Raw genomic sequence first — 16,655 nt, 5'->3', positions numbered from 1 at the left:
CACCACTATGTATTAGGTAGTGGCAGCGCCAGAACACAGGTCTCCTGGCTGCCATAACTTAACCTGTCTCCCTCTGGGGTCCTGGATACCTATCATGATTGATAAGGAAACTAACTACACAATGGGAAACTACTTCAAACATATTTATTATTTTTACAGACTCAAAATACACTAATAATCCTGCAATGCATGCTGGTGTCATGTGACACCAGGCCTGGAATCACACCTCTGTCCAGCAGGCACTTGTCTCCGGTGAGGCAGTTTTCTGAGGGGGCTCCCAGGAGCAGCATCTCAGGACACCTGAGAGGGAGGGGGCTGCAAGGAACACCTCTGTGTGCACATGCCTGTGCTGTGCTGGAGATGAGCTGTCACCTTGAGGTGGCGTCAGACCTTGACTCTGGCTTGGGAGCCCCAAGGTTAAGGGGAGGTTAAGACATGATCAAGGTGCCCATGAGATTGTGACAGGGACATGCTAGGTTTCTGTGGCTTGACTGCTTGGATGAACATCTCATTTTTCAATCACACAGTTGCAGTGCAGAAAGGCATCAGGAGGCTTGGTCTGGTATTAGGAACTGAAGAAGCAGCCCAATCCCTGACCAGAACGGTAGCATCAAATGCCTTGTGGTTTCCAGGTGGCTGTGGTAGTGACTCAGGAGTCCTTTAGTGTGTTCTCATGAACACCAGGTTACATGGATGGCACCTTATACTTTTCAAAGCTCCTTCAATCTGTCCGCTCATTCTCTTCTAGGCATTGTAGCTTACACCCCTTCCTCTCACCGACGCTGGTTTAGACCTGTCAAGTTCTTGAGCTGACATGGGAATGGAAACAAAGAGAATAGTGAGGGCTTACCCTGCCTCTAGACTCTAATAGAAAAGACCTAGCTTTTCTTTTTCTTTCTTTTTTTTCTTTTTTGCATAGAGACAGGGTTTTGCTATGTTGCCCAGACTGTCCTCAAACTCCTGGGCTCAAGCGATCTTCCCAAATCACTGAGATGATATGCATGAGCCACTGCACCTGGCCAAGATCCAGGTTTGCAAGGTGGCAGGTGTGGCTATGATACAGAGACTTGATATACCAGGGTCCCAGGAGTCAGTGATATCTCCTGATGACAGGAAAAAATAAAGAAGTGGGGTTTTTGGAATCAAGACACTAGGGCTGAACCACCGTCAGCCTTATTATTATTGTTTCCAGGTTAGGGCTACAAAATGATGTGAAGTCAGTAACACATGTATCACAGGGCCGGAGTGGGAGAGAGGAGGGGCAGGGATGTACTGGGCAGTACTCACCGTCACTGCTGCACCCATGAGTCCTTGCACCAGTGCCTCTCCTGTGGACTTTACCTAGAAGGAGTCAGTGTCAGGTTCCCTTAGGCCACCAACACAAAGTTAAAGTTGAGACAGGCAGGACAAATCAGGAGGCCTATGAGCCTCAAAAGGTGGAGACAAAGGGGCCACGTTACTGGAAGGAGAGCTTTGGACAACACAATCACAAATGGGCAAAATGTGCCTCTTAGGGAAGGGCTGGCCTGAGGAAGAACCAGCCAGGCCCCCTGGGAAGGCCCTCAGGACTGTCAGCTGAGGCCAAAAGGAAGCAAGACCAGCTGTGACCTGAGGAGAATAGGTATGCCTTCTAAAGAGGGTTCCCCAATGGTTAGTCCCCAGCTACCTGCTTGGCAGTGTGGCCCATGTTCATTGCATCATTAACCCGGTTTTCCAGGAAGCGCCAAGTGTCCTCAAAGTCTGGAGAGGAGTCCTGCATCATCACCAGCTCTGTCGTGTTGTAGATGGCAGCCAGCATGGCTCGGCGGGTGTACCAGTTAAACTGCAAAGAAACCCACACTACCGCTGTGGGCTGGTGCAAGTCTGAGGCAGTTCCTACCCAAGGCCATGGGAACTCCTGGGTTCCCTCTTGACTACTTCTTTCTCTCACAGATACATCTGGCCCTCTGGACAACACTACCATCTCAAACTTGACTGAGCATCAGAATTACCTACTTGATTAAGAATGCAAGCTCCTGGGCCCAACCTCTTAAGAGCAGAGTTAATGGATCTAAATAAAGTGCCAGGAATCAGGAAACTTACTAAGTATCCCAGATGATTTGGCTACATCCAATCCATTTTGGAACTGCTAGTAGAAAGCCTACATCTTAGGACATCTGAGTCCCAGAAGACGCTGTAATCAGCCAGCTATGACCAAACCTTGGTGTGTTCATCAATAAAGTGAGGGCTGAGACAGGCTCATGGACAGATTACAATACCTGGGCAAAGCTGAGAGTTCAAGTCCCTCAGCAACTTCTGATTGTTCTGGCAAACTACTCTTCAGAGGACCAGCTCAGCTGCTTGGTGTTTTATTCCTTTAATTTCTTTGCTTTCTAATTTCATTTTCCTACCGTCTCTGTTGGCGTTATATTCCCACATGGAGGAAGTTTATTAAAACACTTTGTTATAACTATGGTGGGAGTATTTCTGTGCCTCCTCATCCACGATTCCACAAAGTATCATCACATTTTCTTTTATGAAGGTGTATTTTTTAAAATTTCCTACCAGAAATATGATAGCATTAACAAGTCAGATTCTTTCCTGGTGCTGTTTAAAGAGCCTTATTGATCTCTTAGCAAAGCAGGCCAAGATGGGCTGGGGAAGGGAATTTCTTTTTAAAGCAATGGGTGCCTCCATGGCATTTCTTTTTTTCAAAAGAAGAATTTTGCTGCAGAATCTACATCTTAGGAGAGAGGGAAATGATAATAAAATGGCAGCCCAATTAGCTTTTGCCAATGCTAAAGGCTCTCTGACACCTGGTGTCACCACAAGCTGGAAGAAATAATAACTGGTTTGTGGCTAGAATGCTGGTCCCTGAATGAAGATGACCTAGATCCCACTTTGGCTTCTTGATGGACCTTCCTCATACCTTAGATGGGAATGACACTGCAGCCCCCCTGCAGGGGCTTGTGATCAAAGAAATTTCACAAGCTTCTTGAAGAAATACTTAACACAAGCCTTTCCCAGCCTCCTGTGGGCCTGCAGAAAGCACTCACATCAGTGGACTGGTCCCCAGCGTAATGCCACATGTCATCCACCATGCTGGTGAGCAGGCTCAGGCTGGACGGGATGTTGTGAGGGAGCATGAGAACGCTGAGGGCCTAGGGAGAGAATGGCAGAGGAGTAAGCTCTGCTCACAGGTAATGGTGCATAGTTGACCAGCATCTACCTCTCCAAGAGGTGTATGAGGGGGCCTGCCAAGCTCTGGTTCTCTGAGACCAGCATCTTCACCCACTGGTGTGAGTTCTGGGCAGCTAGCAATGCTGACTACAGCTGAGGAGAGCCAGGGGCATAGCCCTGTCTTATGCAAGCCCAAGCACATTCTCCATCCCTAGCATTTGGAACTGGGAATGCAGAGGGCCAGAGGGTCTCGACTGGTCTAAGCAAGGATGGGCAAAGATGCCCCAGTCTGTCACACAAAGGAAGAAGCAGAGATAGGAGTCCATTCACACACATCAGCTCCTACTGACAAACAGAACAAGGTCCTGCCACTTTACCAATGCTACATCCACTGGGGAGGTGGTCAGAGAGGTCCTGGATTGGCTGTAAGGTTTTCTCTCAGTGAGGTAGCCCAGAAGAAAACACTATGCTGAATCAGGAGGCAGCTGAGGGCCTCATACATGCACTTCCACTGCTTTAACTGCAAGGTGGAGTGAGTCACACTTGGCCTGGGGTTAGGCACCACCATAAGACATTCAGTTCAAATGTCTATCAACTGAATGACTGAAACTACGTGCTTAGTAGTCTTCCAGTTGAGCAAAGGACACAAGATGTCTGAGTCCCTCTCACTTCGGGTGTACTTTCACTCTGTACTTTCTTCACTCAGAGAATGGCCCATACTGTGACATGCTTTAAAACAAAGGAAAAAGGAAGCTTCAAAAAAGGTGAAAAAACCCCTTGCAACGAATATGCCAGTCCCCAAGCATCACATTGACAACTGACAAATCCCAGTCCTTGAGATCTAAAATACCACAGGGCTGTTATTCAAGTGAAGACAGCCAATAAAATCTTGACTCTTCTAACCTCCTGCATGGATTCCTCCTCCCTGCAGAGCTGGTAGCACACTCAGGCCACTAGGAGAACCCCACCCAGGATGGGATCCAGTACCCGGACCACTCACATTTCCAAGAACTGAGACACAGATGGCTCAGAGTCACTCTCTTTGGTATACCCAAGTTTGAAACCCAGTTTCAAACTTCTACCAAGTGTACTAAGTATTCTCGGGTTTATAGAGATTGAGGAACTAAGTTCTGAACAGTGTACAAAGTCATCTGAGTGAAGGTGCTGAGAATGATAAATATTAGGATTATTGTTGCTCTGGGGCCTGGATATGGACTCAGTACCCGGGGCCAGTGCTCAATGTACGGGATCAGCATTCTCAGTCTGGTTTCCACTGCATCCCTCAGGAACTGGTCTGTCTTCCTCTTCCTGGAAGAGGGAAAAGAAAACAGTGTGTCTCTGAGTGAAAGGCAGGGGCTCAGTGCTCCACGGTTTACTCAGCCCTAGGGAGGAGGGTCCCACCAGCACCTGACGCTGGCCTGACTAAAGCTGTCAGAGACAGGCTGCCAGGTTTCAGTCCCATCACAGCAGCAGGGCTGCCCAATGCTGCTCTCTTTGGGTTCTGCTTGGATTGGCCTCCTGGGGATAGCTGGTAGGGCCCAAGTTCCCTGATCCTTAGCTGCCACCCTGAGTAGTAATGCCATGGGACTTACTCCGCCTGGCCCAACTGTACCAGCTTCTGCTCCTCTTCTAGCACATGTGTGAGCCGGGTATTGCACTGGGTCACAAAATGCAGTATTAGCTCACTGCCATCCTTCCCAAACATGCTGGCTGCTGCACTGGAGAGACCCAGAGACTACAAAAGGGGAGACAGAAAACAGAAAAGCGGTGCCCAAGTGTAGGGTACATTTGTTGCCTGTTCATCACTAGAGCCTCTTCCTAGTGACAGCAGCTTGATTTCTTCACTCTGGGTCCATGTGATTTTGGTGAAACTGACCACCACCGGTCCCTCCACCCCGCAAAGCCCCTTGGTGTGTGTGCAAGAGTGGGATCTAGGCTTGAATAACAAGTTCACAGAGACTAGCTCAAGGATGAACATATCAACAGGTCTTCTTTCTTTTTTAGAAACTAAGCCTGCAGCTGCTTTCTCCAACTTTGCACCTAACACATCTAAGGCCAGTCCTTCCATCTGTTGTCCAGATCCCACAATTCTTGCCTTCAAGGAACCTCATCCTCTTGATTTTGACTATTTTCTCTTGTAAATTCACCCTCACTCTTGTTTCTTTCCTTTTTCTTTTTCTTTTTTTTTTTTTTGAGACAGTGTCTTGCTCTGTCACTCAAGCAGTGGCATGACTGCAGCCTTGACCTCCTGGGCTCAAGCAATCATCCCATCTCAGCCTGGGACCACAGGCATGCGCCACCACATCTGGCTAATTTTTAAATGTTTTTGTAGAGATGGGGTCTCTCCATATTGCCCAGGTTGGCCTCAAACTCCTAGTGTTAAGCAATCCTCCCGCCTCAGCCTCCCCAAGTGCTGGGATTACACATATAAGCCTGGTCCACTCTTGTTTCTGTACTCCTCCCATTTGTGTTCAATCATGTGCAAACTTCCATCTGTTTCTGCTGCTTGGTGCACCCTAGTTCTCTTCTACCCCTCGCAGCCAAACGCCTTGCCACTTCCCCGCCTTCTATGCACACCTCGATCCACTCCAGTTGATTTCTGATCCAGTTCTCCACCCAAACAGTTGTTGCTCCAGTAACCAATGTCTAGCTGCTTAATCCACACTCTCCTGCTTTGCCTCCAACATCAGGATGCTCTGACTTAGACTTGATGGCCCACCCTATTCTACTCTCCCCTTAAATGTCCGCGTTCCTTGAGAGTCTGGACTCCCCTCTCATATGACATTATATTCTTGCCCTGGACAATCTCACTGACTTCCATAATTATTTTTTATATGTATATATATATATATATATATACAGTATATATATGCATGCTGATAATGCCCAAATGTGTATCTCTAGTCCAGCTGTTTCCTCCGGTTCCCGACCTGTATGCTTGATGCCTCCACTGGTTGACTCAAAAACTCCTCATACTCAACAAGGATCAAGACTGTACCCTTCCCCAAAGCTGGTCCTCTTCCAATGGCCTTCACCTTAGAAAACACCACCATTGGGTACCCACACATGCAAACTTGCAACTCTGGTGCCATCCTGTCACTCCCTCCCATGTCCAAGCTATTCTTGAACTTACCCACTGCCATTACTCTAAGCCAGACCACCTCATCTCTCCTGTATGTCTGGCAGCAGCCCCCAATGAGTCTCTCTCTGCCTCCAATCCACTTTTCATCCGGCAGCCAAAATGAGCATTTTGAAATGCCAAATTTAATCCAGTATCTTCAATTGTTCTTAGAAGAAAAGCCTGACTCCTCATCATGACCTTTAGGACCTTGCCTGATTTGACCTCAACTGACCTTTCCAGCCTTGTTCATCTCAAGTCTCTCTTCCTGCACTCTCTGCATGGTGGTTCTCTGTGGTTCTTCTAACGTACCATCCTTCTTTTTCTTTCCACCTTGCCTGTGCAGTTTCTGTATTTGGACTTGTCCATCTCCTACCCACAAAGTCAGGTAAAGCCTATTCATTCTTCAATTCTCAGCTCAAAAACCTTTCCTGACCACCCTGTTACCCACCCCATATATGGTGTGAGACAAGGTCTCACTCTGTTGCCCAGGCTGGAGTGCAATGGCATCATTATGGCTCACTGCAGCCTCGACCTACCAGGCTCAAGAGATCCTCCCACCCCAGCCTCCCAGGTAGCTGGGACCACAGGCAAGCACCACCATGCCTGGCTAATTTTTATATTTTTTGTAGAGATGGGGTCTCTCCCTAGGTTGCCCAGGCTGATCCCAAACTGCTGGGCTCAAGCAATCCCTCTGCCTTGGCCTCCCAAAGTGCTGGGATTATAGGCATGCGCGACTGTGCCCAGCCCTCCAACCCTTTAATAGGACAAATTAAACTATTTGTCATAGTTTAATAGGCAATATGTTTTCTTTTTTTACTGATACACTTAAAAATGGTGCTTCTTACAACCAATGGCATCTTAGAGTCAATGAAATATGGTAGTTTTGATCACAGACAATTCTTGCCAATAGGTTGCCTTTAGAACACAACTCTCAAGAACCAATTCCACGGTTCATTACTTTTATATCTACAAAATAAAGCCACTTCCACCCTATTGAGGGAAAAAAAACAGTCAATCTTGCAGCTGTGACCTGATCTAATGATCGGGTCCCTCCATTATACAGCCCAACAGCACCTTTCCTTGATAGCACTTACCACATCTTCTAAGTAAACATTTGTATATATTTTATTAATGTTGCTAGACTGGAAGCTCAACAAGGGCAAGAAGCAGGTCCATCTTGACCACCTTGACCCCTGTCATGTCCCTTGGACTAGCACACTGCCTAGGGCACATTATATGCTCAATAAACATTTAAAGAATGAATCATATAAAGGGTTTTAATTTGAAAGATCTAGGCATAAATGTTGATAGTATGATCTTTGGTGTGATTATAGGTGTTTTCTACATTCTTTTTTATATTTGTTTGTATTGTTCAGTTTTCACAATGAGCCTACAGTGGAGTCAGAGCACCTGCATTTCACTAATGAGACTTCTGTTACCAAATGTGCATTTGGGAGTTAGAGAAGACAAGGAAATAACAGTTAAATTTCAGTAAAGCAGCAACCTTGCCCATTGTCCATGGGTAGATGCCCTGCAGCAAGCCTGGGATGGAAGATGCAACTCTGTCATCCCCTCAGTCTCTTGGAGGATGGTATCTTGCTATGCTGGAGGATTCTCTACAGCACGGCCTGAACATGAGCCTACTGCCTAATCTAAAGCAGCAGTCTATACTAATGCAGGAAATGCTATTAGAGTTTCTGGGAAAATAAGATGTGTTGGTCTCCAAAGTGGTGCCTTCTTGGGGGTTTTCAAACACCATATGTCATTAATTCTAAGATGCAGATATATTTTTCATTTTAAAAAATCAGTGTGAATCATAGAAGTGCTCTGTCATAGTTCGAAGGGCAGTATGTTTTCTTTTTTACTGATGCATTTAAAAATGGTGCTTCTTACAACCAATGGCGTCTTAGAGTCAATGAAACATGGTAGTTTTGATCACAGACAATTCTTGCCTAATAGATTGTCTTTAGAACACAACTCCCAAGAACCAACTCCATGGTATGTTCTTTATAACTACAAAATAAAGCCAGTTCCACCCTATTGGGGGAAAAAACCCAGTCAATCTTGCAGCTGTGAGGGGCCCTGAGCTAGACTGGAAGAAGGTATGAGGCCCTCCGCTCTGCCTGGTGTGACTCCATCCTGGCTCATCTTAGTCAGGTGGCCCCACCCTCGCCTATACACACCTGGGCTCCTTCTGCAATTGCCTCTGCTGTCCACCCGTGGGCGGGCACAAACTCTAGGGCTGCCGTCAGGATGCGGTGCTGCAGCTGCTCCTCGCTTTCATAGTCCTCCTCCTCCTCGCCGCCCTGGTCTGTATACCTAAGACAAGAGGACACAGCCCAGCATACTTCATCTCCTGGCATGTACAATGGGCATGACCAGAAACTAGGGGCTCTGGATCTCCTCTAAGCACATGCTGGGAAGACATTTACTCTTGTGTCACTATCAATGTGGTTTTTTTGTTTGTTTTTTGTTTTTGAGACAGAGTCTCCCTCTGTCACCCAGGCTGGAGTGCAGTGGCGTGATCTCAGCTCACTACAACCTCCACCTCCTGGGTTCAAGCGAGTCTCCTGCCTCAGCCTCCTGAGTAGATGAGACTACAGGCGTGTGCCACCATGCCTGGCTAATTTTTGTATTTTTAGTAGAGACAGGGTTTCACCATGTTGGCCAAGCTGGTCTTGAACTCCTGACCTCAACTGATCCGCCTGTCTCGGCCTCCCAAAGCTCTGGGATTACAGGCGTGAGCCACCGCGCCCAGCCAGTATCAATGTTTTAATGCCAACAGAGTAAAAACTAGATCATCCTTCCCCTCCCCATAGGCACGGAGAGGAATCCAGCAAATGAGGCCATGTGGTATGAAGGCATTGCTTCACCCTGGAGTTCCCGGTCTTCAGCCCTTAGCACACTGTGCTCCGAGGGTTTCTTCATCTAAACTTACACCAGACTACCTCCCTTAGGGCAGGAGTAATGCTATATTACTCACAGGGCCTGGCATGATAGTAGGGCCTCAAAAAATATTTCTTGAATTGAAATGAAAAGTACTTTAGTTAGGAAATCAGAAAAATGAAAAGGAACACGCTAATTTCAGATACAGAGAAACTTTTCAATGGCAGGATTAGGAAAAAAAACACTAATGGAAATGTAAATTAGTGTTACCTTTCTGGAGGGCAACTGGCCCACATAAGTAACAAATCTTTAAATGTACATATCCTTTGACTCAGTGCTCCCACTTCTAAGGAGAGATTCACACACTTTATCACATTATTTCTTATACTAGTGAAGGAAATCTAAATATCCATCAATAAAAGACAGGTTAAATAAATTTCGGCACAGCTATTTGCTGGAATGTTATACAACTATTAAGCTATGAAAAGAAATTACAAATGTACTGTTGAGTGAAAAAACAGGTTCTAGAACAGCATGTAGAGTTTATACACATTATATCTATTCTATACAAAAATTTACATATGAAATAAGCTTAGAGAAACATCTAAAAGGATATTCACAAAAATGTTAGCAGGGTTATCTCTGTAATTTTGGATAAAACTGCTTTATTTTTGTGAACTTCTCTATACTGTTTAGGTGTTTTAGAACAAACAGGCACCAATTTTATAAAAACAATAGGTTCTTTCCTAAGACAGCCTTGGGGCTGGGTGCAGTGGCTCACACCTGTAATCCCAACACTTTGGGAGGTCTAGGCGGAGGACAGCTTGAAACCTAGGAGTTTGAGACCAGTCTGGGCAACGTAGCGACAAGCCATCACTATAAAAAATAAAAAATTCTAAAAAACAAAGATGGCCTTGGAAATTAAGGAAGGTACAAAAGGGGATGGAGAGGAGAGAGGAAGTGAAGGAGGAACAGACATACTGAAGCATGTGAAGTGGCCAGAAACAGGTGGATTGGTGCCTACCTGGGGGGTGAATGAGAAGACTCTGGATCAGGTTTTTCTGCCCCCCGTGTCTCAGAATGCTGCTGAGAAAATGAGTTGGGAGGCTGCTGCTTCTGCTCATCTGAAGACCTTAGCCCCACAGCTGAAGCATGGAAGGCACGTGGCACCAGGGCTTGTCGGCAACGGGCCACTGAAACAGAAACTGGTCAGTCAGGGACATTCAACAGAGAAGACCCGTTCAGACCCAGAGTGGTAACACAGATAAGGAGGAGGAAAAGCAGGCCAGAGACTCCTGTAGAACCACTTATCCAAGTGTTGGGTCCCACACAAAAATATTGGGTAAGTCGGGAACTTTGGGACATGAAGTGGTAGCAAAAGTGGTAAGCCAGGAAAAAAGATCTACTTAGCATCTTGACCTGTTTCTACCACTTGTTACCTGGCTGGTAACTGGCAAACAATTTCACCCCAATGTGCAGATTTTTAAATCTGCAAATTTAGAGTAATAATCTCTACTTGCTCAATGAGAGCACTGTGTGGCCCAAACAAAAAGTAAAAGTGGCTTGCAAATGTTACAGATTTATATATATTATGGCAAGAGCTCTGGAATAGTAATTTAATGTCTCAGTCCTACTCCCCCAGTGTTTATATGGTATCTTTGGACAAGTCACTAACCTCTATCTGCTTTCTCATCTGCAATATCTGCAACATCTCCATTTACTTTAAGAAAGATGAGAAGTATATTTCCTAAGCATAAACTCATAGTACTTTTTTATTTCCCAACATTTTTTATTCTAAAAATTTTGTTGTTTTTTTTTTTGTCAGAGTCTCACTCTGTCGGCGCAGCTGGAGTGCAGTGAGATTATCTCGGCTCACTGCAACCTCTGCCTCCCAGGCTCAAGTGATTCTCGTGCCTCAGTCTCCCGAATAGCTGGGATCACAGGCACCCGCCACCACTCTCAGGCTCATTTTTGTATTTTTAGTAGAGACGGGGTTTCGCCATGTTGGCCAGGCTGGTCTCAAACTCCTGACCTCAAGTGATCGCCCGTCTTCGCCTCCCAAAGTGCTAGGATTACAGGCGTGAGCCATCATGCCCAGCCTATTATAAAAATTTTCAAACATACAAATTGAAAGAATTATGGAAGGAACACCTGTATATCTGCCACTACGTTCAACACATCTGTCATCTTCTTCATTCATCCATCTTGATTTTCAGTGCATTTGTTGCAGATATCAGTATTATTCATCTCTAAACACTTTAGCATGGAAGACTTCTATGTTCACTGTTTTGTTTTTCAGATACCATTTACACACAATGAAATGCATTAATCTTAAGTGTACCATTCTATGAGTTTTGACAAATGTATACACTTGCACAACCTAAACCCAATCTAAACAGAGAACATTACTGTCACCCCAGAAAGTTCCCTTATGCCTTTTCAGTCATTCCCCATTCATACTGTTCTGAATTTTTCACTCTAGGTTAGTTTTTGCTTGTCTTAGTTTTGCCTAAGATTTCATCTACATGTACATGTTTCAGTAAAGTTTCTTTCACTTAGGACTATATACGTGTGTGTGTGTATATATATATTTATTTATTTTAAGTTTAAATAGAGACAGAGTCTTGCTATGTTGCCCAAGATGGTCTTGAACTCCCCGGCTCAAGCAACCCTCCCACCTCAGCCTCCCAAAGTGCTGGGATTACAGGTGTGAGCCACCACACCTGGCCCACTTAGTATATTTTTGAGATTGATCCATATTTTTATGCCTATCAGTAGATCTGGCAAAGATTCTCTCCTTGATCAGGCTCTAACCAGGCTCCTCTGAGCCCTCTTCTTATCTAGGCCTCAACCTTGGCCTATAAAGACTTGAACACACCCTAACATAAGCATCACTCAGGGCCACATCCCTTAAGATAACCCTACCCCCCTTTAAAGTGCCTGCCTGAGAAAACTCAAGGCTGTCAAAAAAAATTTTACTGTTTGTTCTGGCTAACACTTAAGAAGGATAGGGCTTGTCTCCCTGTGGGAAAACAGAATCCTAACTTTGTTAACTGCCAGCTAGCAGACCAATCTTATTTATAATTATTCACTTTCCTGACTCTACTGAGTCCCCACCTGCCTTCCTCCCTCCTCCCTCATTTTTTCTTTGAAACACCCAGTTACTTCTGCATGCACTAAACTCAAGGTTGGGCTGCGTTCACGCTAGACTCTTTTCCCTATTGCAATAGTTATTACTGATTAAAAAAGGTCCTTATCACTTTAGTGTCCAGCTTTCTCTTTGACTGATTTTTAGTTTTTATTGCAGAATAGTATTCCATAAAAAATACTATTCTGTTGCTAGACAACTGGACTGTTTCTGTGTTTGGCTACTATGAATAAAATTGCTATGAATATACTTGTACTAACTTTTTTGTAGACACATACCTTCATTTCTCTTGGTGGATTTGCGGGGTCACAGGCATTACTTTTACTACACATCTTTAGTTTGGAATTTTGTATAAATACAACAAAAGAGGGCTAGGCGGTGGCTCATACCTGTAATCCCAACACTTTGGGAGGCGGAGGCTGGTGGATAACTGGAGGTCAGGAGTTTTGGACTAGCCTGGCCAACATGGTGAAACCCCGTCTACTAAAAATAAAAAATTAGCTGGGCATGGTGGCACAACCCCAGCTACTAGGAAGGCTGAGGCAGGAGAATCACTTGAACCCAGGAGGTAGAGGTTGCAGTGAGCCGAGATTGTGCCACTGCACTCCAGCCTGGGTGACAGAGTGAGACTGTCTCAACAACAAAATTAGCCAAGTAGGGTGGCATGCACCTGTAGTCCCAGCTCCTTGGGAGGCTGAGGAGCCAGACCCTGTCTCAGAAAAAAAAAAAAAAAAAGAAAAAGAAAAAAAAGAAACAGAATAGTATGTAAAAATATCAATATTTTAATACATGTACTGAAAGATACGGCACAAATATCCATAAAGCTTTGAAAAGGAAGGATCAGATGCAAAGTATGACTGTAGTACCACTGAGTGTCATGAGAAGATTTTAGGTGAAATACAGGTGAACGTTTCATCAGTTACGTATGTATGCTAAAGTGTTAATGCATACTTTCTAGTTAAGGAAGGCGATATTAGTTTTCCATTTATGACAGTGATATAAAGTTTCCTCTTTAAGAACTCCAATTTAAAAATAAAAATACTGAGTACACAGTGGCAAAGGTGGTAAGAGAGTATCACAGAATTCGTGAAGTGGTGAGGAAACGACTGGCTTTCGGGAAACAACGGACTCTCTGTGGCCGTGTCCACCTGTCCTTCCAGTGGACCTGGCAATGGAGTTGAGAATGGGTCTGCGACTGCCAGTTCTGTAACCAACAGGCTCAGGCTGAGTGACCTTTGTACCCCCAGCCCTCTCTGAGGCTCTGCTAACTCCATGAAATGGGGGTGACAGGCCCTGCCCCGCTGCACCTGCCCCTCACAGGCAGCGGAGCAGGGCCGAAGCTAGCCAGGCCGCTCGCCCGAGCCCGCGCCGATGCCCTTCACCTCACCTTGCTCGCAGGCCGCCCCAACGGCCTCTTCCCCCCACCGTCGAACCCAGCTGAAGCCGGCCTCGCGCCCCCTCCGCGCTCCCCGCCTCTCCCCGGCTTGGCAGCCCTCTCACCGGGCAGGCATCGCAGCTGCAGGAGCCTCCAGCCCGCCCGGCCAAGCGCACCAGACACCGCTGCCGCCGCCATTTTGGAAGCGGGCACGTCGCCCACGGCGACGCGACAAGCAGCGTCGGGACCACGGCGCTAAGGAGGGCGGAAGTAGTCGCGCCGTGGAGCCTCCTCCTCTCGCGAGAGGCGCGAGGCGTGGAGTCGTCGGCTGGGGAGAAGCCGGGAGCGAGTCCAGGCGGCAGGTGAGAGTGGTGGGGGCCAGCTGAGCGCCAGAGCTCCCTCAAGTGTCCCCTCCCGGCCCACCCTCGTCCCCACATTCTCTCATTTCCTCTTCCCACCCCGTTCCTCGATGGGAACGCAGCCACGGCCGCCCCGCTGAAAGCCCCGGCTGGTTTATTCCTGAGAAGTCGGTGTGAGGGGCCAGGGCCGGCCCTAACCGCTCCGGGGTCCTGACCGGGAATTTCTGCCGTTCCCCGGCTGCCTTGTCCTTTGCGCAGCCGGCCCTACTCTGAGGCCCCGGGGACACCACGCTGAGGAGAAAGGGCTCCGAGCTCTGGGGTCCGGGAGACCTGGTTCTGAGACCCGGTCCTACCAGTAGCCAATGGTTGTGACCTTGGGCCTCAGTCCCCGTGACGTTTCGGTCCCTGGGGGTTCCTGGCAGCAAAACACGAAAGCCTTGGAGTCGGGGGGTTCCTGGCAATAAAGCACGAAAGCCTTGGAGTCGGGGGGTACCTGAGCTCACGATTGCAATTTCGAACCTGCAACTTGTCCGAACCCCCAGCGTGTTGAGTTGATATAATTAAGTATCCAGATCGGAAGGATGCTTGTTACTAGAACAGACAGCTAGGCCTTTGTCCAGAAGGATTGATTGAGTGGGTCTGGGTGTGGTCCAGGAATCTCATTTTAACCACTCCCTCGGGTGATTTGTAGGATCTGCAAGTTCGGGAAAGGCTGGTGCCCTTCATTCTGACATTACTGAGTGCCAAGCTCTGGATGGCTCAAGGAGGTCACGGTCCAGCCACTAACAGAGCACGTCACTGGGGTGTCATCAGAGAAGGCTTAGTAGGAAGAAGTAAATGGTTTTTGGGCTAAGAGTAACTGACGACAAGAGCATGTGATTCTGTCGATTTTGTGTTTGCAGTCAGACCCCATCTTTGTATCTGTTAAAGTTGTGCTTTGCACACCCCTTGTCAAATCTAGTCTTTTCAGAATATCTGGCTCCCCCCTGCACGGGTGTGGGGAAGATCTCCTAAGCCAAAACTTACCCCAAAGGTTAAAATTTTAGATCCATATTTCTGATTTTAGGTAAAACACTCCTCTCCATGAGGATTTGTTTCTGAGTTCTATCCATCCATCTTTGAATGAGCCTTTCCTGTGGAAACTAACATTTGGGTATCCTTTCTGAAACCCTAATTCCTGACACACGCCAAATGCCTGGAGACATTCCTGTTTCATTGTTGATTCTCACTTTTTAAAAAAAATTCTGGACCAGGCTCATGCCTGTAATCCCAGCACTTTGGGAGGCTGCGGCGGTTGCATCACTTGAGCTCAGGAGTTCGAGACCAACCTGGGCAACATGGCGAAACCGCATCTCTACAAAGAATACAAAAATTAGCTGGGTGTGGTGGTGGGTGCCTGTAATCCCAGCTACTTGGGAGGCTGAGGCAGGAGAATCGCTTGAACCCCGGCGTCGGAGGTTGCAGTGAGCCAAGATCGTGCCACTGCACTCTAGCCTCGGCAACAGAGCAAGACTCTGCCAAAAAAACAAACAAACAAAAACCTCTAAGGTCTTAGTCTAAGTGTCTAGACAGAGCGTTCTCTTGAGGGCAGGGAACAAGTGTCTTCTTGTCTGTCTCCCGTGTAGGGACAGGCACATAGTAGGTTTCTTAGGTCTCATTTGCAGGTTGTAATTGTGCCTTCCTACCATTCTGCTACAGCTGGTAGGGAAACTGAGGCCCAGAGAGGGGCAATGGCTGACTTGGATTGCACAGCAGGCTGGTTAGGCCCACTTGGTACTGGTCACCCAGAGGCCAGGCAGTGACATGTATATGCACAAGAGCTTCAGTTAGTTAATTTTATTCTTTTAATTTAATTTTTTTTTATTTTGAGATGGAGTCTCACTCTGTCTCCCTGGCTGGAGTGCAGTGGCAAGATCTTGGTCCACTACAACATCCGCCTCCTGAGTTCAAGCAATTCTCCCTACCTCAGCCTACCAAGTAGCTGGGATTACAGGTGCACGCCACCATGCCCAGCTAATCTTTGTATTTTTAGTAGAGATGGGGTTTCTCCATGTTGGCCAGGCTGGTCTTGAACTCCTGACCTCAGGTGATCCACCCGCTTCAGCCTCCCAAAGTGTAGGATTACAGGTGTGAGTCACTGCACCCAGCCCAGTTAGTTAATTTTAATTAGGATTTTCCTTTCTGATAACTGTCAGTATTCTTGGAACTCTTTTATGCACCCGAGTTAAAGAATTTTTTGAACTGAAGCCCAAACTTCAGTGTTATTTTTCACTTTTGTCCCCTTTCACCAGAAGCGAGACCAAATGCCTCAAGATTTGATGCTTACTGGGCACCTAAAAAACAGTCTGTTCTCAGACATCCACTTTTACTGCCTGCCAGTAACATTTTAGAAGGGCCATGCACATGTGTGTGCCTCAGTCAGAGTTGGAGAGGTCCCTAACAAGCTCAGTGACGTGACAATGATGCTACCTCTTATTATGAAACTGGGTCCTCACAGCTTCTAAGCATGTTGTCTTAGATACTGGACACTTTTTCCTTACGGGTTTTTTTTGTTTTAAAAGACAAATTCACAACAGCAACATAAAACTCTGATGATGAAAAGTATCA

General features: G+C 46.6%; 2 protein-coding genes across 3 annotated transcripts in view; one reads left to right on the top strand and one right to left on the bottom strand.

Moving 5' to 3' along the window:
* Nucleotides 1-127: 127 nt before the first annotated feature.
* Nucleotides 128-13,961, bottom strand: COQ9 (coenzyme Q9). The gene is made up of 9 exons (XM_054455003.2): nt 13,815-13,961; nt 10,191-10,359; nt 8,464-8,599; nt 4,752-4,894; nt 4,383-4,467; nt 3,036-3,140; nt 1,667-1,822; nt 1,288-1,341; nt 128-809 (listed from the first exon to the last, which is right to left on the bottom strand). The coding sequence occupies exons 1-9, from the start codon at nt 13,885-13,887 to the stop codon at nt 774-776; spliced, it is 957 nt and encodes a 318-aa protein (XP_054310978.1). The 5' UTR covers nt 13,888-13,961; the 3' UTR covers nt 128-773.
* The window catches only part of CIAPIN1 (cytokine induced apoptosis inhibitor 1), a 19,243-nt gene continuing 16,518 nt past the window's right edge, over nt 13,931-16,655 (top strand). The window contains exon 1 of one of the 2 annotated variants that reach the window (XM_054455005.2): nt 13,931-14,051. The gene's annotated coding sequence lies outside the window, so the exon portion shown is untranslated. The remainder of the gene's footprint in view (nt 14,052-16,655) is intronic. The other variant, XM_054455007.2, reaches the window with a different exon arrangement.

The sequence above is a fragment of the Pongo pygmaeus genome, chromosome 18, assembly GCF_028885625.2.
Source record: "Pongo pygmaeus isolate AG05252 chromosome 18, NHGRI_mPonPyg2-v2.0_pri, whole genome shotgun sequence".
NCBI classification, from domain to species: domain Eukaryota; kingdom Metazoa; phylum Chordata; class Mammalia; order Primates; family Hominidae; genus Pongo; species Pongo pygmaeus.
This window is presented reverse-complemented; position numbering and strand designations above follow the sequence as displayed.